A 23,602-nucleotide genomic window follows, 5' to 3' on the forward strand; every position below is an offset into this window, starting at 1 on the left:
GAGGAAATACCTGGTTTCTGAAACAGGTAACAGGAGCATGAAGCATAAGGCTGTATCTTAGCATCCAGGATGTTGATTTGGATGGGGTAAGGAGAAGGGAATACATTCACGTAAACTCCGTATGACACAGTGATGCCACCACAACTTTCACAAGCTGACAGAGTGGACCAAAGTAGTGAGAGCCAGGAAACCATCCAAAACACAGACCAAAAGCTTTCTGCCCTGCGAGTCATTATCTGGACTCATGCTGTGATCACCCTTTTCTCACACCCCGAGGAGTCCCAGGACAGGGGACAACTCAACACGAAAACTATCAGAGCAGGCAAGACATCTCTAGGGTTATTCAGCATCCCTGTATGCAGAACAGGCAGGCAGGGCCTTAATTTTATCCCAAATTCCAGCTTACACCCACAACAATACCACCTATCCACGCGCTCCTGCACAGTCCAGCTGGCTATCCAGCACCTGACTTAACTCTCCCCCCGCACATCACCACGCACAACGGCACCTTTCAGAAAGCGGGTAGAGAAGCTCCCTTAAACACCGCCTCCACGTAAGTCCACCACAGGCACTTGCAGTTCTGCAGCTCTTCCTAAATCCCAACTGGATTCTTCTTTTCATCTTTGTTCTGCTCCTATTCTAGTGCTGAACCCCAGGCCTGCTGCCTTGGAGCTTCCTCCAAACACTGCATTCATCCATTTTTAAAGGTGACCTTCCAACTTTAAAGGAAGTTAGCAAGCCTCACTGTCTTCATTTGCCCTCTCCTCCTTTTCAACCTGCTCTTTATTATGAATTAAAAAGGGGCCTGAAAGGTTTCTATATTAAAAAATAAAAACTTTAGAAGGAGCGCATGTTTCCAGATCATTTCTCTCCCAGTTTTTGCAGCAGCCTTCTTGGATGTCACGGCGCTTGCTTGCTGCAAACTATCAACTGCCAGCTCTGATGGTGAAACCTGCTTGGGTGTTTGGCTTCCTCCCATCCCCATGGATGCCTGCCATCCTCACCCCACCACTGGCTTCCTCCTCCCTCGTGCTGTCACTGCTGTTTGGCAAAACAGTGCCCTGAAATGTTCTGGGTGAAAAATAACCTTTCAGGGAGCAGGGGTGGAAGCGGGGTTATTTTTAACTTGGATCATACTAGACACCCAGGTTACACTGTGGCCTCATAAGCTCTTCTGCTGGCAAAAAAAGAGCAGCAAATAAATGAAGTTCTCTTTATCTCACCTTACTGCCAAAGCTACATCCTACAAGCCCTGAGGCTGTACAGGAAAGAAAGGGAAAGTGTCTCCAGCCCTTAGCAATAATAATATTACTCTCGCCAATGAATTGGTCACAGTAATTAAAAAGGCAGTAACAAAGCAACATGATAGCTTCCTGCTGTTGTGGTACAACGTTTTGCTATTTAATCAGGACAGGCAGGACCTGAATTTTTACTGCAATAAAACTAAAATAAGAAAAGACAACTATGATTTTATAAGATGATAACTCAACTTTCAGCCCTGCTTTTAGATTACAGAATCAAACAAAAAAAAACAAAAAAACAAAAAAACACAAAGAAAAAACAACCAGCCAACCAACTCTCCTCCACCAGTGTTTTCACTTTTTTGTATTATAAGTTCTGGTGCTGTTCAGACTAGTTCTGTTGAATATTTCTTTCTGCCAAGAGGTCAGGATGCCACAAATGAGTGCCACACAGCCACACTCTGTATTTAGTCATCAGCATCAGCCTCCATCCCAGAAACCATAGACACTTTCTGTGCCACGGACATCTGGCTGCCAGGAACAAGGCTGACACCCACAAACTCGTTGCTGTCCACCAAGTGACCACAAATGAGCAGGAGCCCTTATTCACAGTTGGCTTGTGACACACTGAGTCTGGAAGTGCCTGACTCAGTCAGAAAGCAGCCAGCCATCTCTTTCCAAACCATTCAATTACATTTTTCCCCTGCTACTGAGTGCCAGACCCATTTTTAACCCTTCAGCACTGATCCCAGAGCATACCTAGGACTCTCAAATTCTCCATCTAAGCCAACAGATCCATGATTCTCCCAGCAGGCCTGCTGTGCTCTCACATGCTCACCAGGACATACCCGTAACTCTTTTAAAGGCCAACCATCAAGCTGCACAACGAGGGAAGCAGTTGATTGGGTTCTTGCTAAAATCACCTACTGAATGTGGGAGAGTACTCAGATTTTGGGGAGAAAAGAGGCCTTCCCAAAGCAAAGGCAGGGCTGCAAGGAAAAGGTGCTACCAGGTCAAGATTTAGTACAATAAATAATGGAAGGTTCCTCGCCTCATACCCTCAGCCTTTCCTTAGCTCTGATGTTCAGTTTCATCTTTGGGCTATGAATGATTCATGGAGCCTTAAAATATATATAATCTATATCTCCTAGAACAAAGAGTCTTTATTCAGGGGGTTGTGAGGGAGCAGGGAGCAGCATGTGTGATGCCTGCACTTGGGCTGGAATGTCGCTTGGGAAAGGACCCTTGTGGCTCCCCGCTTCTTTCCAAACCCAGAAGCTGCTCTGAGCTTGAAGCTGAGCTCTGTGGGAGGCCGCAGCTCAGTCTCTATGACACAGGGACATGCTTGCTGCTGAGGGTCTTAAGAATTGCTTTCTTGAATCATGCCCAGGACCAGCTCAGAGACAGGCTCTTCTCATCCATCCCTGGCAGCCAGAGTGTACAGATACCACCAGTGCGCTGTAGGGGACTTAACATCTATGCAGGATTAGAGGTTGGGAAGCTGCAGCAAAAACTTACCTCCATGTCATGGTGTAATCCACTGAAGACTTTACCATCCTGACTTTCAGTTCTCTGCCTCAGGCAGGAGATCACATGTAATGATTGTGTCTCTTCCCTTAGAAATCCAACACCAACTTCCACCATGAATATTTGATACCTACTATGCATACAAACACAAACATACACACACCCCTGCACCATGATCAGTGAACATCTACTCCAGACAAGAACATCATTCCAGGCAATTCCAAGGACGTTATGTTAAAGTAACCTCCTTTCCAACTGAAGAGATGGCCGTCCTCTGATTTCTTGTCAGGGAACCTAAGCATGGGCATGGTAAGAACTGGTAACAGTTCCAAGCCCATGAGGATCTGTCCTTACTCAAAAGGGAGCACAGGCAAGAGATGGAGAGGTCTCAGACGGGACAGCCTTGGCAGCAAAGTCCTCTGTGGCTCATGTCCAGCAAGCTATGGGATGCCTCCTTCCCTGTGTTGGCAGGCCAATAGCCCAGGTATCTGGCAAACCTGAGCTCTACAGTGCTATAAACTAATGGCACAGAAATGCCCCAAAAGGTTGAACCATCCCCTCAGGGGATCGCCCAAATAGATTCCTGTGCAGCCCCTTTGTTTTCAGTGGCCCTTTCAGGATCAAAGACCCAGGTTTCAGTCTGTGCTGTATCTACAGCTCATGATCACACATTTCCTTGCTCTTTGGAGTCTTAGAGATCTTCTTCCTTAGAAGGGACATTGTTGAACCTTACCCATTTGGGTGTACCTGATGATATCTTTTATGCTCATGAGTCTTCTTTATTTCCTAAAGATCACTCTTTTTTTGGCGAGAGATGTTCTTCTTCCCTTGCAAGACTGCTATTGATATCCATCTGCCATTTTCTTTGAGGCTCAGGCCAGTACCACTGAATCCAGGGAAGGAAATTTGGCACAAGATGAGATGCTTCCTGCATTACAGTCATGCAGAGGAGCTTAAGGGCCTACACAAAACAGTACCCAACTCCCGGGAGTCCCCTCTGAGGTTAAGAGGATTAAAGTGAACTTTCAGTCTAGTCATAGGACAGTATTTTCATCCAAGATGCACTGTCAGGGACTTTGCTGCTGCCTTCTGAAGCTGTGGCTATACAGATCTTCTGTTGGGATTGAGTGGCAAGTACTTCATGTGGCTGCAAAAGAGGCGATCCGTCTGTAATGCACACTCTGCTGGCACCAGGCAGAAGGGTTAAGTCACAACAGAGTCTTTTTTGCTTATTGTTGATGAAAATAATTGACTGACACTATTAAGTAGCCACCCTTGCAGTTCTGTGCTCCCGAGCTTTCTCAAGGAGTGAACAGTCATGCCAAACACCTCCCACAGCTTTGCCATACCTGCTGGCACCCCGGCCGCATCCTCCAGCCACCAGTCCTGAGCTGGGCAGTCAAACAGGAGCCATGGTGGGCATTAACCCCCATCTCCAGCAGCACGTGGCTATTCTGGTTTTCTGCTCGTGCACAGTGCCAGACCTGCAGCACTTCCAGCCAGAAGAGCCCATGCTAGTGCCTAAGCAGGGACTGACAGTTTCTCACTGATACTGTCTAATGCAGTCAGTTATCCTTTATGCATTTAGAACAGATCTATCAAAATAATTCCTGTTAGAGGTCTGAATTCAGCATATTACACACAATAGCTCCCTGGAAGGAGAAAAATAACACTTACCTGTCTCTAAGCAAGTCCCTTCTCAGTCGCCTGCAACGTCTGTGCGTTGTGAGATGTGATGGCTGTAGGGGACATGTACCTCTGGAGTTGTTCTAGCAGCACTGAGTGCATGACTGGAGCTTAAACACTCTTAAACCTGCAAACCCCTCTGGCACCGCTTGATGAACAAATTTGTCTCAGGAAACAGAAAACAAACCTGCAGCCACCTTCAGCAATCTACGAGGGACTGGACCAGGCGCTACCAAGGAAGGAGTGATTACAGCTGCTTCTATTGTCCTCAAACATTGCGTGGCACTGATGCAGCAAAACCAAAATGTTCTGTTCATTCAGAATGTCTCTGAAATTACCAGGTAACAAGGCCTCATGAGGAAATCTGGGCAGAGTTACAACTCTTTAGCCTGACAAGATGAGCTCACATTGGTGGTGTTTGAAATGTGCATACTGCATTACCATGATGCCACCTTACATCCCTGTTATTGGCACCAGGGACGGAATCCCAGCAGGACCAGGCCCTGGACACACGCAAAACATGAACTTGCAAGACCATGAGCTCCTTCTCTCTTGTACCAGATGTTGCAATAAACTCCACCACCTCACCCCTCTATTCCACAAGACTGAAAACATCCCTCTTTCCCTCTCCCAATTATCTTAATAAACAGCCTGAACACATCTCTGACTCACTTAAGATAATGACGACCTGGACATGATTAGTTTGTTTAGATATCCTGGCAGTTTACTGAGCCTAATGTGACTCCAGTCTGTCTCTTTCTGACTTCTCATGAAAGAAGCTGACCTCCAGCAGTGGCTGCACTGCGATCAGCATCCCACATAAAGATCAGACGCAGGCTGCTCCCAAAATTCAGGCTGGAGCCATGAAGGCTACTTGATCTGAAAACAAGCTCTTAACTACTCCAAAGGCCTGAGCAACAGCAGTTTTTCTTGCCTGCAGACAGACCTGGTGGGGTGGTACCAGTTGCAAGATATGAAACAGAAACGTTGTTAAGGACAACTCCAAATACCAGATTACCTAAGAGCATCCCTGAACATTTCCGGCTGACTGTCTGAAACGTTTATTCATCCAACCTGAGAGCAAAAGCAGCATTAGTCAGTCAGTCACACAATATCTGAAGCAAAACCTTGGATAAAAGAGGCCAAATAGTCTGAAATCATAGGCAAATCCTTACAAAAAGCCAACTCATCTGCAGGAATTGGGCACAGGTCACAAATGACTCACTAGCAGCAGAGCAAATCATTTAACCAGCGCTTGGAACTAATCTCTCCACTTTGTAGAGAACGACCAAAATTTATTTCTGCTGATTAGTCAGCAGTTACCCTCACAAGATCAAAATTATTATCAAAGTTCAAATGCAGTTGTCTTGTACTTGCACTCTGCTTTACTGCTGGAGAGACCATCATCTTCTCTTAGTGAGGGAATCATCCCTCATTTATTTACCAGGGCTAGGAGTGCAGGTTAAGATTTATTCTAGCTCTTAACTTGACAAACTCAAAGCCTGAACTCCACCTCAAAGTGCTTTCTGGCAAAAGCTCAGTTTACGGTCTCTTGATTTTCTGTACTGATTTCAGTAAGAACAGGCATTTACCACTTCTCTAGAAAGCAATTACTAAATTCTAATAAGGAAGATGGACAAACAACCCCCAAAATGCCAGTGCTGCCTCCAAGGAGGTGAAATTCAGAACTGAAGAACATCAGGAGCTGACACAACCAAACTGAGCTCCCAGCAGAAGCAGAATGGCATTGTATCTGCACCCCTAAGCCCTCTGTGTCTTCTCCACATGTCAGTTTACAAGAAGCACAAAGGAAACCACATCAGGCAAATTAACTTATTTTCACCATTGGGTTTCTTACGTTGTTTTTTAGTGGTCAAAGCAAAGCAGTATCTACGTGATCCCCCGTCGTGTGGACACAGGGTAGGATGTCCTACAGCCTGCAGTGCACCTCTGTGGCACAACAAGCTCGGATCTCCAGAGTTGTGGAGCCAGCGGCTGTGGCATCAAACCACATGCTAGCACCACCAAGGACCCTGCCTGCCGTAAGGAGAGTTGAGTGTGGGGGACATTGGAGAAACCACAAAAGATACAGGCAAAGCAAAATGCACCCCAACAGCAGAGGAAGATGCGTCATTGCTTCACCAGGTAAAGCACCTTTTTCAGCTGTGTGTGTGCCAGTTTCCTGTCATATTCTTTCCCCTCCAAAGTGGCTGTAAACACTTTCCCGCAGCCTGTTAAACTTTTCTGCCAATTGATCAGGGTCTGCAGGCACTGGTAAATACAGTTAATAAGGACTCTTTGACTCACTGCATAAACCACACCACAAGTGCTTCAAAACATTAAGCAAAAATGAAGTCACCCAGCATTGATTTCTTGCATGTTCTCTTCCTGCTGCTCATGCGGACCTGTGGTTTTTAACTTTACTACTGTGTCTAGGCCTCTTTATCCTCTGCTAATGCCAGGGCTTAACTCTGAGGATCTGCAGCTTGTTCTGGGTACGAATGAGAGCGGAGTGGTGACGCACTGCCGCAGTTTGCTGAAACAGCAGAAGCACCTTCTTCTGACTGTCCACAACTCCTGGGACGTCTGCCCCTGCCTCCCTGGACAGCAGGGCTGAGACACATCTTGAAAAGGCCGAAGACCTGGTGGTAGAGAAAACCACCATCTTCAAAAGAATCTCCAGCCTCTTGGGAAAGAAGGGCTGACTCTTTAAAAGCACATCTAGGTAAACAGAAGAGCAGCAAAGAACATCAAGACTCAGCTGGTGCAACTTAGATAAGCAGCTATAGAGACTCATTATACCCTGATCATGACCTGCAGCATCACACACATCAAACACTCGCCTGCAACAAGTCCAAGCCCAGGGTCCCACCAGGCCACGTGTTGCTTTCATCATGCAGAGGGGTATTGTGCCAGAATCATACCATGTCCATCACACTCACTCCAGGCATGTACTGAAAGAAATGTGACTCCATCCTTTTAGAGTCAAAACACAAGGAAAAGAACTTTGCTTCTCTGCTTGTACACATGCAGGCTCCACACTGTATAAGAAATGAGAAGGCAGGGTTGTGATTCTCTGTAGAGGCTGATACGTACCACTGCCTGCATCAAACCAGTACCCCAAGCTCCTTTGGTAATAAGCTCTCTACACAGCTCAAGAGTTTTTTGAAGCCAGTGTGGGGAGGGAGAGCAGGACAGCAGTTATCAACTCAGCTGTCTTGAAGAGCACGGAGCCTTCACATGAATACATCAGGCAACAGAGGTGACCAAGAAGCAAGCACAAGGAGAAGTGCCCAACCCCTCTACAATGCATGTCAGATCCCACTGGCATAATTAAGCTAGCTCCTTGGGAACTGGCAGCATCAAAAACATTCTGGGAACTCCTATGTAAGGAATTCAATTGCCCTGAAATACAAAGCAGAATGAACTGAGGCTGACCATACCAGCAGCTAAGTAATTGGCTAATCAACCTGTTTGCAATGTTTCTGGGCTCTGAAGCCTCATAACAGACCCTGAAGTAGTGGGGAGGAAAAGGCAGAGCTTCCAACACCCATGTTTGTTTCCCACAACTCAGAAAGGAAAGGGAAATAAGCATGAAATTTGATATAGCTCATCCCATGTGTAAGGTTTTATGTCAGGAGACAACCATTTGTCTCAGGCATCACAGACATCCCTGGGAAGGTAAAGATCTCAGCCATCACCTAATCCTGTGAATCGCAGCACCCAGTCACTTCTAGAAGCATATTCATTAGAAGGGAATAGCATACAGAAATTCACTCATAGCATCATTTTGAGACATTTCCTTGAAAGTCATGCCAGGAAGTTACAGGAACAGAAGGATGCTGGAAAACATGTTTCTATTTTGCTCCTCAAAACTCTCACCAGGTTTTCTAAGAGGGTTCCAGCACCATCCACCAAGATCAGCTCAAACACACCCCCAGCCTCATGCCCACAATCATCTGCAGGTTGGCACAGCAGCTTTAAGTCACATAAATTACATCTCCTGTGAACAATACTAAGACACAGCAACTAAGACGCACCCTCATGCCAAGCCCCGCATGCTGCAGAGTGGTTCCTCTCTCTTTCTGGAGCAACCAACCATCCTCACATGAACTCCTGGTGAGGAAATCAAGTGCAGCGTTCTCCTGTACCCCACAACACATCCTTGCTAGCTTAACAGGAGGCTAATTGTCCCCAGTGAAGGGATGACAGTCCAACACCCAACAGAAGAGCAATTTGCACAGCCAAGTAGAAAGACCTGCCGCAACAGCATGTCCTGAAACAAAAGCACTGCTGCCAGAACAATCTTTTGTGTCAATCTCACTGAGAGATACGTCTCCTAATAAAACTCCTTCCACTAAGTGTAGAAACTTGTCTTGGTAAATGCTGACACTATGTCCCAGCATTACCACCTTGTTCATGAGAATATGACCACTTTGAGCCACAAAACCCAACAGGTTGTCAACTGAGATCACGAGCAGCTAAGCTCTCAGGCAAAACATCTTTGTGCCTGATGAGAGTGACAGAAGCAAGAGCTACACCTGAGCAATATTCACATCATAACTGTAAAGCCCACCCTCAGCACCCCCGAAAAAGCAAACAAACCAGACTCCCCACACATGGATCATCTCATGAAGAAGTAGACTATAGGACGTGTCGTTCTGAACTTTTATTTATTTTGTCTTCAAAGAAGAGGCCTGATGCAGCTGTTTCGTTAGAAAATAAAGTGTTTATTAAGAAACTAGACATTGAACACCCCTATAGTCTCTGTGAAAAGGGACCGTCCCATTTCCCATTAGCACAGGATGATAGTTATGGCAAGATAAGAATGCTCAAAGATGGAGGAGTCTCATTGACAGAAAATGAGGTAATGATTTACAATAATTAAAAATAAAATAAAGTTTTAAAAAAACAAAACATCCTTAGACTTGCTACTTAAAGCCACCAATTGCAAACGGCCATGACTGGCTTTCGTTTTAAGCAGTGAGGAACCAGAGACTTTAATTGGTGTTAAACAAATTGAGACATTGATCACAGTGGGGAGAACTGCTTTAAATTATGCTGTACGGTCCGGAGGATTTCTTCTAAGCAGAGATGGACCTGAGCTGTAAAATTCAACCTTTCCTCTGCTAGGGTGTTTGGATATAGGCTTCTGGTCCAGGCCCACAGATGTATCTCTACGACTGATACACACAGTTGAGAGCAGAGTCCCCTGAACAGTGCTAGGGAGAGGAGACAGTTCAGACGGACAAGACATCCCCAGGTCAGGTGGGCGACTTCCAGGAGATGGGGAAATTCAGTTCAGACAAGCACCCAGTGATTCACACGCTTGGCGAACCTCCTCCTCACTCTGAATCTGCAGAATTGAGGTGTCAATGACACATGGCCGCAGGTCCTCTCTGGCAGTGCACCTCTTGCATTTCCAGCTCCGATGCGGGCAGGAAACATTGTTGGGAGTTTTGGTCATGGTTTCAGAAGCCATCCAACCTGAGCCAGGCCTCCTCATCCTAATGCAGATGCCCCCCTAAGGCATGTCCGTTAACTTAAAGCAATCTGCTACGGTTTCTCCTGTACTCTTCTATTGCACTTTACCTTTTTACGCAAACGAACTGGGAGAAGAAGCGGGAGAATGGAATATTCCCAGGGACAACCCTATGGGAAAGCTGCTAATAAAACCTCCTGGCAATCTCCAGGGCGGTTCATGCAGGTCACCTGTAAAGGCAGGATAAAGCAGAACATCCCATTCTGAGGCTTCTGCCCAGTTCTGGCGGAGGGGGACGGTGACTCTTTCCAGCAGCAGCGACCCTTCAGGGCTGGTGATTTAGAGACATCCCTGATGTGATAAGGTCATCTCGGGCCACCAAGAAGGCAAGCAAAGCTGAGTGGCTGGTGAGCAAGTTCCTGGTCCAATTCTCCTCTCAGAAAAGGATCTGGCCACACCTGAAGTTTTTGGAAGGTTTTTTCCTCTAGAGAAAATCTGCCTCGTTTATAGGTTATCACCGATACGTGTGAGCAAATCTGTACTTGCCGTACATGCGACATCCAGAGTCCAAGGAAAGCCCTGCAAGTTGCCGCAAGGGCAGCTGGCTTCTCTTGAGGACAGGATCAAAGGGTTTACTTTTACATCTGAGAGGCTTTGGATGAAGTAAGACAAAAATGGGATGGGAGAGGGTGAGAGAATACGAATATTGGCCAGAGAACAGGATCGATATTCCTGTTTATGCCAGAGAAGAAGCAACAGAATATTTCATTTTCCTCTCCTTCAGTCAGTCAGCCTCAAGCTGATGGTTCTGGGTGCATGACTCCGTTACAATCAATCTCTAGTTGGGTGGGAATACAGGGGAGAGCTAAAGGGGGCTGGAAAAGGCCCAGCAACTGGGACCTGCGTGCATCTGATATGCTTTTCCACTTTGCTTACTGCCCTAGTCCTGGCAAGGACACAGACCCTCCTGCGCTATGGATTCTCCATCCATGCGGGAAGTCCAGGCAACTCCTCAGATAAAGCTCATCATTCAAGCAGCAGGGAGAGACCAGAGTACGACAACGATATAGTCAGATCCAACGAGCCGCTCTAACACACACAGACAGACAGACAAACAAAAAAAGCCTCCTAGAATATGTGCACTTCAAAGATAACCACATTCTTTTCCTGTCAGAGAAGTAAGATTTTTTTTTTTTTCTTTCCATTATTATTCCTTCCAACATTATTTTCTGTGCAAGAACTGGGAGCGGGGCTGCCTTTGTTCTTACCAAAAGTCTTCGTTCTGCTTTAGTTTCTTCCAGGCTCCCCGCCTCGGCTCACTCTGGGAGACCTCCCATGGCGGTGCCACATAAGAGGTGATGGCAGCATTCACTGGGTGTTGCGAAGACACAAGCTTACAAGGAAAACTCCAAGCAGGGAGGACATGACTAAAGATGTCAGTTTGGTTGGCTTGGTTGGTTTTGTTTTGTGTTTTATTTTAAAGCAAAAGTACAATTATTTACTGTATTATTAGGATGACTCCTTTCAATTGGGTTTTAATTCTCTTTATTTGCTCTCATTGCTGCTGTTGTGCCTTGCAGGAATATTTAACGAACACAGCGACCATTGGAGGAAAAGAACAACCCTGTTATCTGGTGACAGAAAACCACAGTTTCAGTTGGCTTTAACGTGTGTACAGGCAGGGCTGTAGAGTCCTATTAGGAGGAGACCTCAATCCATACAGACCACGCTTACTGCTTCCCACCATTTTGAGGGCACAGCCTATAAACTTGACATCAGAACAGGGACTTTTAAGGAGTTTTTAAAAGCCATGACGTCCTTTGCTGAAATAAACACTGACATCCTCAACATAAATGCCTTGGTTAAGAGGTTTGGAATGTCCAGGGAGGCTTATTGGATTCAACATAATTTCTCTGAAACCTAAAGGGGAAAAAAAAACAGAAAAAAGAAAAAAGCAAAATAAAGTAAACGAAAAAACAAAAAAGAGCAAAACTAGAAAAAAAGAGAGATATCGACACACATGTAATTATTAAAAAAGAACCAAATGAATAACCAGCAAACGGCTGCCATTAAATTAAAACCAAAACTCCCTCTCCAGGAGGGCTACCTCACTCTGTCTTTCCATAAAGAACAGGCAATTATTTCAAGTGGTACGTGCAGGCACAAGTGCTCTGAGAACGAGGGGCATGCAAGTAGTCTGGACAGAGAACTGGGAACAACTCTTTTCTAGAGGTTCCCACTAGTCAGGGGTGGAAAAGTTCTAATTCCATATCTAGTCCATCTTCCTCCTAGGCAGGGAGTGAGAAAAACAGAGAATCCTTCCTAGGTCTACTTGTCTCTCGTGATTTACTTAGTTTGGCTTAGCATTTCTGAAGCTGAAGAGTAGCACTGTAAGGCTGGGGAGACCTGACTCTCACAACCCCACAGACTTCCTTAGCCCCAGCTGTCCCATCTACACCAAAACCTGCACACTGAAGGCATCTTCTCCTTACACAACCCCATCACTTTAAAAGTAATTTGAAGGTTTAGGATTTGCTGGAAATGCTGGCCAGATGAAAAGGAAAAGTAAGTGGAGCAGAAAGCATGTTTCTTCTTTCAGTCCCAACAAACTTACTGGGCAAATATGTTTTCAAGGGCTGTATTAACCATCTCTTCGTACTGCTCCTGCTTTGGGATGCCCCAGCCAGGGAAACCCACTACTAGCATGATTAGACATTAATTACTATTAAAGATGAACGTTATTATCTGAAGTGCAAAAAATGCAAATATTCGGGACTTGCCAGAGAATAGTTCTCTGGACTGGAAGGATAAAACCTGTGGTGGAGTGCTGGGTATGAGGTCCAGGAGGGAAACCTTCTGCTGAGACATACAGTCCCACATCCTTCTCAAGGTCTGACTGAAGGAGGGCACGTTCTGGTTCATTGTTAGGACACATCCTGGTGTTTAACCTACATTTCTTTTCTTCCTGACTTGAACCCCTGTTTTCTATCATCTTTTGTGCTAAGTCCTTCAAGTTCTTGCAGAAAATACCCATGCATTTGTCTTCAGGTGTCAGCTCATCATTTTTTACATTACTTTCTCAGACACCTGTTTGTAACTATTCTACAAGTGAGGCCATTCCAATGGACTGGAAAAAGACACGGCAGGAATAGGCATATGTCACTGAAGGTAGATGCTAAGACTACAGTGAAGTTGCTCTTAGCTCAGATCAAGTCTGTGGACATTAGAGGCCTCTACGCTTACCAAAATCCCCAATATAGATTCACTGAGTTTCCAGGACCAAGACACACATGGCAGCATCCTGGGGATTGCTCTAATCTGTCCCAATATCTCATGGGCCCAAAGGGTTTTTCCAAGAAAATTACTGGGATGTCTTGGCTACAAAATTTCTCTAAGGTCTGGAAAATGCTCCTGCTCCTCCCACAGTCACAGGATCTTCAACAAATCAGGTAAGTTAGCCCAAGTCTGGCATCACTAAAGAAGCATGGATCAGCTTGGATGCCCTTGTAAATTATCTCAATAGCAAAGGTGCTTTTCACTAGACTAGGAACAGAAAGTTTCTCACACCGTATCTACACCAGCCAGAAAATTGGGATTTTTTTTTTTCCTACTTCTTTCTATTTTTAATTTTATATGTATTTATATTTCTTTCCTGCACTATCTTATTCCATCTGCTCATCAAATGCATGCCTCTTTTGATAACCTGAGGATGCAGACAAAAGCTGTTTGTTTAGTTTGGAACTATTTAGGCATGTTTGGGGGAAACTATCTGTTATTCTCAGTGGCCCTGAAGGGCTGATCCACATGGGAGAGTAAGCAAGGCTCAGCTTCAGTTTATGTGTCATAGACAAAATTCACAGGCAAATTCCAAGTGTTGAAATATCATTAGTAGTGAGAAGCCTTGCTCAACTACCAGAGACAAAGCAGAGTTTAAAGGGCTGGTGCTTGGAAATGTGCATGTAAACTAAGTTAATTTCTTATCAGAGTCACTGGGAGACAAATAAATATGGCATCCCTGAACATCACTATTTATTGTGTTTTGTTTTTATAATATAAATATATTTTATGGCCATCGAAGGATAGCTGGGAAAGTCTATACTCTATAATACCAAGTATCTCCAAGGAGCACTCCCATCTGCTTTATTTTCTTTGCATTTCTTAGCTCTGCTAAATTAAGGCAATTCCACTCCTGACGGACAACATCCAACAGACCTAAAAGCCCACTGGGGACACACAGCCTCAGCAAAGGGACGTGTGAAAGATCAGCAAGACTTAAGGCTGGGGACGCTGAGGGGTTAGCTCTTTGTTGTCAGCACTGTGCTGTGAACCCCAGCTGCAGGGATCTCCAGTGACAGCAGGGTTTTGCAGAATGGGACTGCAGTAGGGGTTACCCCAGAACTGACACGCAGTTGTGACTGAAGGAATGGGACAGGAGGACAGCCTACGTTTCTGAAGCTTAGGGGCTGAACACACATACTGCTCACTTGGGAAAGCAATGCAGCATCGGTCATTTTGGCATCATCTCCTTCTGATTTATTAAAGTCCCCAAAGAATCTGAAAAAAAAAAAAAAAGCTTCTCTCCTCACTGTTTTTCTCTCTTTCCTCACTGCTGCCTCCCATATTGCACTGCTACTTTCAACCCCCTTCTCTTGTATGGAGCAGAAACCAACAAGGCTTTTGCTAGGTTTATGTCTTCACTGTCAGATGTGAGATGGATGATGTTCACTGAGATGTCCAGGGTTAAAATGGGTGAATCTCAACAGGTTCAGAGTTTGGATGCTGTTATGATAAATGTCATCTTTCTACTGTCAAAGCTATTAGCTCCTGAAAAACTAGCTTGGAAATGTCTTAAAGAATGTGGGGGGTTTGCTTTAGTTATTTTTTTTCCAAAATAAAAAAAATTTAAAAAAAAAAAAAAAAAAAGAAAAAGAAAGAAAGAAAGAAAGTAAGAAAGAAAAGTGTTTGCCTTCTTAGAATGAGTTGGGGAAATTTTAAAAACAATCCTTTTTGTGGAGTTTCACATTTGTCAGTGCTAGCCAGAAAATAGGAGGAAAAATACTGTCTTTGACATAGGTTGTAGATTTGGAGAGAAACTCCCATGTACAAGCCTGAAAATAGTAAGGAGGTAAAAAAACAACCCCACCCTGTAGATTCAAATCAAAAGCATCTCCAAAGACCTACAAAATTGTGAAGGGTCTGACACATTAAACTTCATGCTTCTCCCTGTTCTAGTGAGAAAACTTTTTAAATTAAAACATGATACTGTCTCTACTAATAGCCATGGTATGGTAGTGGAATAAATGTATGGAGAGTGTTGGAGAATAGGGGCAGAGAAATGAGCTCAGATTTGCTGTGCAGGTCTAACAGCTTGAGATGGAGGGGGCAGATGGGGCATTTCTCTAAGCAGGCTGGAAGTATGTGGCAATGAAAGGACAAGAAAATTGAAGGCAACCAAACCATGCAATCAGTTTTGTCCTCAACACTGGCCATCCACTTAGTCCTCCAGAGCTGCCTTACATGTTTCCCAACACCCTGACTAGTGGATCTCAGCCACTGCCCCATGCAAGTACCCAATCCAGCCTACAGACCGTGCCCTGCAAGGAACACCCTTCCTCCACTGACCGAGAGCAACACTAAGGAGATAAACCAGATAATTTCACCTCTCCTTCACTGTTTGCTTTCTGTAAAATTGCAACCATTCAACCATACCATGCTTCTAGGGCTTTTGAGATCTGAGGCTGCTCCAGGTCACCCGAGAAGAGCAGCAAGGAACATGACATGGGGAGGCAGGGAAACAACACAGCAAATAATACACAAGTCCTCACGTCAGCCCCATTCACAACAGCAGGCATGGTGCAGCCCAGTTTTGAAACCCAGGGATGGAAACTGCTTCTGAAACAGCAGCATTAATTGCTGTGTGAATGGATGAGAAAAGCAACAAGGTGCCACGTAACGCCTAGCAAAAATGGGTTAAATAAAAATGGCAAATTAGGGGCAACAAGCTGGCCAAGCATAACACTGCTATCCACACAGCCCACATTAGGCAATGAAGCTTTGATCTCTCTTCTGTGTTACAGCAGAATTTATGATATAAAGGAAAAGCAATAGGAGACTCCAATAACAGAGTACATTTTATCTTCCTCTATGCACAGATATGAAGTATGAATAGCATCAAAGAAGGCATGAAAACCATCAAGCCTGGCCCGCATCCAGAGCAAAAGAAACAGCCATCCATCTAGTCAAAGCCAAGACTGATATGTCTATATTTGAGGGAAAAGCAACACAGCAGTCCAGGTTTCCCTGTCATGGATGGGTTCATCTGCAGGGCTATGATACAAACCCCTCTTTTTTTACATCCCCCTCAACATATACCAGGGCAAGATGCAACTCAGCCTGGGGCCTTGCTTGCCACAACAAAGCAGGTCACAGAAGCTCCAGCAGCAGCACACCATGAGGTTCTCCCTGATGCTCTCAGCTGCAGATAAGCACATCATCTCCTCTACTGTCCAAGGTAAAGTCAAAGAGCCTAGACCTCCTCTCATTTACACCAGCCCAACACTGTTGACCACAATGGAGAATCACAAGAAAATTCAGCCCACAGATGAATTTCACACTGAGACACAGACCTGAAGCAGATCTTCAAGTAGATTAACAGCTCTTTTAAGATTCACAAAAAGGCTCTGAGAGCTACAGAAATGCTTATGATCATTTTCATGGAAACAGGGTCCTTATTCCCCTCCAGAGCAGCTCACCTTGTATCTTTGTTCATTTTCCATGGTTTAACCTCAGGCATAAGAGTCTCCCACTTTAGTCAATGAGACTTCACGTCACTGGAAACCTCTTGGGGATGTGCTAGATGGAGCTCTAGCTACAGTTTGTGGCATCTTCATCTTCTCCACAACCCAAAATCATGAGCAGGGAATCGCAGCACTGCATGTGTTTTTGAGGGCAGGAAAGGGAAGAGACAGGCTGAGAGCAAGAGAAACAGCAGAAGCAAATGGGTCCAAAAGATCCCATTTCCACACAAATTTCTCTCATGCTTAACTAGAGCAGAGGAAAGGGAAGGAGAATACAGCAGGCACTCAACAGCTGAACAGTTTCTTGAGAAAAGGGCAGCACTCGCAGTTTTCCACGCGGTGAACTCTTTAAGACTATGTAAGATTCATTAAACCTTTGGTCGGAGTAATTCCAGAATCCATTGCGTTTTTACTGTTGTCGTTGTTAATGTGGGCCATGTCCATATTAGCCGGGATCACAAGTTTGTTTTCTCTGGAACTCTTTCATGGATGGAGTAGTTCCAAGATATTAAATGATGTAGCCTGATAGCTCAAGAGGCAGAGCTCCAAGATTCCCCATCGATCCCCCCTCAGAAAAAGCCCCAGAGTAGAAAAGCACTTACCAGGGTATAAAATAAAAAATAATAAGAAAAAAACCCAAAACTATTTAAGACCAAGGACAAAACAAAAAAATGGTATTTTCAGGTCTGAGATGCCCTGTGATTTGAGTCAAAGCTACCCTCCCTGTCCAGAGGTACAGTCAATGCTTTTCTCCAGACTGCACAGAGGTGCAGCTATTTAAAGCCACTCAGAGGCCCACTGCATGATGGAAAGCAGCCAGATCAGTTGGGCCTCATTGGTTTTGTTTTCATTAGATTGAAGCCAGAGTATGTGAAATTACTTGTAAGAGGACCAGGGAAGGGGGAAGGACTGGGCACCCAGCAGTTTCACCCACAACATGCAGAGCTTAGACTCTGCCTCATCTAAAACTTACTGGGTCAGAGAGAAGGTACCTGAGCAAAGAGGATGGCTGTTTTGTCCCTCACAATACCCACAGCCGTGCAAAGGTGCATGGCAAAGCTCTTGGGGTTTATACGTCAGCCATGAAAACAAGCTGCAGGAAAGCGTTTCCAAAATGCCTGAAGAGTTGGGTGGTAGCTGACATTTTGGACGTTACCAAGCTGTTGCCCTGCCTCTATCCCTCTGTGTGTTTGCACTGCTAACATCCAGGAGCCTTCTCCTCTACAATTCTCACCGCCTGGAGCAACAACCATGTTTTTCTGCGTCCGTGAGTCCCTGTTTCTCATTGCCGTGCCCTCTCTCTGCCTCTGCACTCTACAAAGCCCATGGGACCCAGCGTGAAAGATCCCATCCCAACAAGTAGTACATCATTTTCATCACTTTGGTTTTCAAATATATTCTTTTGTCAATTTTTAATTTTTTTTTTTTTCCAAGTCAGCCCTCAGAGTGCTGCCAATTTAAGCACTGTGCACAGTGTTACAAGAGCTTCTCATTTCCACTTTGCCTGACAGGTATCTACATCGCTCTGACACTGCCTCTGTTCCCCAGCCGCTTCAGATAGCAATAGTTACCCTAAGCATTTTACACGGAGTTATTGAAACTACTGACTAATCTGCCCAGAAATGAATATCCACTGGGAAAGAACCTGGTTGGGCTCGTGTTCCTTAAATGCTGATTAATTCCAATTATGGTACAGCTGATCTACCAGTACTACAGATTGCCACATCAAAGAGCCAACCAGCAAAGGAAGCCCCTGAGTTAGAACAGCAACAGCCTTGTTGCAAACTTCCTTTTTAGCCAGACAGCATTTCATAAACATTAATTTGTTACGCCTTGCTCATTCCCTGGGGAGGCAGGAGCTGTTATATTCATTGCACAGATGGCAAAATGGTGGCACAGAGCAGGACCATGGTTTCTCCAAACTCTCTGCGGGAACCAAAGCCAGTCATGGGTACTCAACAGGGAATAACCCCAGCTCCCAGGCTCCTATCCTCTCCAGAAGCTCTGGGGTCTAGAAGGGGACAGAAGTGCTTGGTAAAGTCAGATCATCGGGATATGAGAGCAGACACCAAAATGAGACATACATGGTGGATAGGAAAGCACACAACTTCTGCAGTCTGCAACTGGGACCTTCCCTGCCCAGGCAGTGCCAACGATGCTCTCCTGCTCTTCAGAGGACAGAAGGGGCTGGTGGAGAAGCTGATCAAGGCCCAGGATAAATCCTTGCTTGCTCAAGTCTTTTTACTCTGCTATCTACTGCAGCAATAGATGGTCTAGAAAGGTGAGAGCTGCCCTCCAGAAAGCCCAGAAGCAGGACAAGCCAAAGAGCATGAAGTGTTGGGAGGAGCTTCCTGTGGGGAAATGCAATTTTGTGGAGTTTACAAGCTGAGGATGGAAACTGAGGAGTGTGGGAGATCTCGGCAGGCAAGGAGGCAATGAGCACTAGAGGAGTTGTAAATAGGAACACGAAGAGCTGAGGGTAAAAACAACGGCGAGAGCAGCAGGAAGCCTTAAGGAACAAGGGTTTGTTGATTTTTTTAGGCCATTTGGATGCTTCGTTGTCTGGTATTACTGTCTGTGCCACGCCAGCGCTTCTACTCTGCTGATTGTTTTGGAAATGAAGGCTGCCACCACAGCTCTTCTCTTGATAATTGCTCCACTAGATGGTTTTTGAAATAAGTTGCCTTCTACACCAAAATATATCAGAAGAGTGTCATTAATGTTCCCAGGGTAGAGCTCCCAGCTCCAGATTTTATTTCCAGACCATGTTTTGGTACCTGCCAGTGTGTGGCAAGCTCTAAAACAGACACCCCAGGTCAGGTTGTGCCTTCCCCAAGGGAACAGGGGACAGCAAACAGAGGAAGTTTGTGCTGGGATCATGCTGGTCCCAGGGAACAATTTGGGTAGCGCCAACCAAATGAGTGGCAGGTATTTGTGGGAGCCTTCATTCTGCAGGAGGAGAGAAAGGGTTTTGCTCCCACAAAACACAGTGTGTTTTTGCAAGAGAAGGTATAAAACACCTATAAAGTTCCTTGCAGCCAGCAAAGCAGAGATGAGGTGAGTGGGGAGCCCCCCAGGCAGTGCACCAGGAGAACCTCACTCCACACTGCTTTGCAGAGCAAGGTAGAACTGGCACATAACAGAAGGACAGCAAATGAAGACCTAAGCCCAAACCGTGTGGCTGTTGTGAATTAGGAGTTTTCATTCAAAGAAGGGAGGAAGGACCAGGGTTTCTTTCCTACAAAGTTTTTTCCAGCATGTGGTCTAGCTATGAATTTTTTCTCTGGCAGTCAGCTTAAAGCCTAACAAACTACATGACTGCCATACCCTTCTCTGACCTAGTTTCATTATGGGTCTGAAAAGAAGTCTCTCTCTCTCCCTTCTCCCTCTCACATCAAGTCATCTAAATGCACAAGGTATCTAAAGTGCTTCACACCAATCTTATTTCACACCATATAATTCTGTGCAAGCCTTTGTGTCTGTCCAACTTGTGTTAATTGGCATGTGCTGATCAAATATCAGCAGAGATGAGGGACAAGGAAGGAGCTGAGCTTCCAGGCTTCCAAACAGGGAGGCACTACAGCATGGAACCTCCCAAAAATGCAGCTATCCAAACCCCATTTTCCCTCTGCCAGAGGATTTCACACTTGAGAAAAATGGACAAAGCTTTACTTAAAAAACCCAAGTTATTTCCTATTCTCCATCATCTATGATCAGAAGTCCTGCCTGCTACCACAGCCAGGACATGTCCTCCTTGACACTGTCCCACACAACATTCTTGTCTTTAAATTGGAGACACATGGATTTGATGGAGGGACCACTAGGTGGATAAGGAACTGGCTGGACGGTCACACTCAAAGAGTTGCAATCAATGGCTCGATGTCCAAATGGACACCAGTGACAGGTGGTGCTCCTCAGGGGTTGGTGTTGGGACTGGTGCTGTTTAGCATCTTTGTCGGGGACATGGACAGTGGGACTGAGTGCACCCTCAGCAGGTTTGATGATGGCACCAAGCTGTGTGGTATGGTCAACATACTGGTGGGAAGGGATGTGCCATCCAGAAGAACCTGGACAAAGTGGAGAGGTGGTCCTGGGCAAACCTCATGAAATTCCACAAGGACAAGTGCAAGGTCCTGCACATGGGTCAGGGCAATCCCAAGCACAAATACAGACTGGGTGATGAGTGGATTGAGAGCAGCCCTGTGGAGAAGGACTTGGGGGTATTAGTGGATGGAAAACTGACTGTCAGCCAGCAAAGTGTGCTCACAGCCCAGAAAGCCAACTGTGTCCTGGGCTGCATCAAGAGAAGTGTGGGCAGCAGGGAGAGGGAGGGGATTCTCCCCCTCTGCTCCGCTCTCATGAGAGCCCACCTGCAGTGCTGTGTCCAGCTCTGGGGGCCCCCAGCAGAAGAAGGACATGGACCTGCTTGAGTGGGTCCAGAGGAGGCCACAAAGATGCTCAGGGGGCTGGAGCCCCTCCCCTGTGAGGACAAGCTGTGGCTTCCCCCCCCCTGGCAGGGTTCAAGGCCAGGCTGAATAGGACTCTGAGCAACCTGGGCTAGTGGAAGGTGTCTCTGCCCATGGCAAGAGGATCAGAACTAGATGATCTCAAGGTTCCTTCCAACCCCAACTATTCCATGATTCCTCTATGTATGCCATTCCTCAAAGCAAGAGCTGCCCACAGTGGGGCAAAAACATGCAAAAACATCCACTTCTAGTCGCACTTTTATATATGCACATGCAACTACATGTAAGAGATCACAGTACACAGCCCTGAATTCAACATCAGTGCCAAAACTAGCCCATGCACAGAGGAAAACGAGCTGAGCGATATCAAAAGAGACAGCAGAAAACAGCGAGAGTATGCACACAACCTGCTGCATGTGGGACACGTGGGATGGCCAGTGGGGAAGCGTGTGAGAGGAAAGCAGAGAGAGATGCTGCAGCACAGAGCACGTGGCAGGGAGCAGAGGAGTGCCGGAGAGGGGCTGGAGAGAGCGCGAGCGCACACGTGTGGGGCTGAGAGCATAACGCTACTGAACATTTACTCTCACTTTACATTACGGATTTAATGGCTTTTAACAGGAGACTTTGTAAGCGATCAGGAATTGGAACAAAAGGAGCTGGGGGAATAATTATTCTAACCAGGGGAGCTAAAGAACATGGCAAAATCGCGTGCTGAGCAATCATGCTAATTAAAGGCACCCAGAAGAATCGGGATAGAAATGCCAAATGGTTTTCACTCTGCTGCCCTAATCCACTAACTGCCTCGTCACTTTGACTCCCACCAGCTGTGGGAAGGACGGCTATAGGTGAGTTGGTTTGTAGCAATAAAGGATGGAGCTAAACAAGTGGCACAGAGGGGATGGTCCTCTCTGCAGCAGCCTGGAGTGATGCTTGGCCTGTCAGACTGAACAGCAGCTCTTTGCACCAGCAGCCTAGGCGGGGACCAAATGCCCCAACAGCCTCAGGCTGAGCAGCAAGGATCCAAACACACTTCCCAGAAAGCAGAACAGCTGTTGGCACCTACCAGCATGGGGCTAAACAGAACCTACAGCCACAACCCTGGTCCTTTCAGCCCTGCTGTATGACTGCCTCTCTGCAGTTAGCTGTGTTACATGGCTCAGTACATTGCCTGTCCCAAGCTATGTCCAGGGAGTGTGTTTCCAGTGCCACACCAGAGCTTTGGCAGCACTGAATGTGCTGTTTCCCTGTCTCCAAAGCTTTGGTCATCACTGGGTTTGGTCCATTCAGGTTGGTGCAGGGGATTTCCGATGGGTAAGGACACCTTCTAAGCAATGGGTATCATCCTGTTCTTCAAGTGCTTAAAATGCCAGCTGGGGTCCATGCCATGCTAGCATCAGAAAAGCAAGAACTAATACTACAACACGGGCAATTTTACACCCAGAAAAAGTGGAGACTAGGAAAATGTTCATGTTGTAGGGAAAGGAAATGGACACAATATTGCTCCAACAGCACAGAGGCTTTACAGACCCAAATAAAAACTCCCATGCACTCAGCCTTGTGTAAAACCCAAGACAGATTCCTCAAGGAGCTGCTGGGTCTCAACCTGTTTGGGATGTCAAGGGGGGATCTTCCTGTGACATTGTTGGAATCCAAACGCAGACTGGCGTAGAAAACACGATTAACAGAACAAGACACACAGCGATGAAATCACTCGCTGAGTACAAAGAAGTGTCTCTGTGTCCTTTCCAACCTCCAGGAGAAGGTCCGCCTCTGATAACCACTTGGGTAAGACGTGAGTGCTTTTCTCTCCAGCAGTACAGGCCTGGGTTTTGTGGCAGCAGTTGCCTGCACCGGCACAGAATGAGAGCAGTACGTAGCGGGAGGTGGGGCATCAGAAAAGTGAATGCGAACAATTTCCATCAAGCAACATCTTTCTATTTAAAAAGCAATGGTTTGTTTGTTAATCAACAGGTCCATTAACACAGAACAAATGCCTCTCTAATGGACACCCACAGGATCACGGGCTGAACTATTTGTGTGTGGCATTTTTTGATTGATTCACCCTAAAGATCATCAAGTAAATGAGAGAGGATGTAATATTTCTGCAGGAAACATTCCACAGCGGATACATTGACTGCAACACTCAGCCAGCTGCTGTGTGCCAGTGTCTTCTTAAAGAGATTTCATATTTGATTCTTTGATTAAATATTTTGAAACCAAGAACAAAATAGGGACATTGGCTTGACTGTGCCAGGTGCTTGGCCCATGGAGACCTGGTATCCTGCCAAGGAGGACCACACGAGTGGTGAATGTCCAACCTGCTCCTTTTCTTCCTGCCCTCAAGACTCATAATCCTATTCCCTTGGTCCTTGCCCGGCCACACAGATCACTGCCACTCCACTT

General features: G+C 45.9%; 1 protein-coding gene across 3 annotated transcripts in view; it reads right to left on the reverse strand.

Moving 5' to 3' along the window:
* Positions 1-23,602, reverse strand: part of NTRK3 (neurotrophic receptor tyrosine kinase 3) — a 180,642-nt gene that overhangs the window by 59,198 nt on the left and 97,842 nt on the right. The window contains exon 12 of one of the 3 annotated variants that reach the window (XM_026856301.1): positions 9,164-11,856. The exons of the other annotated variants lie outside the window; for them this stretch is intronic. Within the exon in view, the coding sequence (XP_026712102.1) occupies positions 11,738-11,856 (119 nt within the window). The 3' untranslated portion in view covers positions 9,164-11,737. Of the gene's footprint in view, positions 1-9,163; positions 11,857-23,602 lie in introns of those variants that run through there. 3 annotated transcript variants of the gene reach the window in all.

Source organism: Athene cunicularia, assembly GCF_003259725.1.
Source record: "Athene cunicularia isolate RWA chromosome 10 unlocalized genomic scaffold, athCun1 chr10_part1, whole genome shotgun sequence".
Lineage (NCBI taxonomy): Eukaryota > Metazoa > Chordata > Aves > Strigiformes > Strigidae > Athene > Athene cunicularia.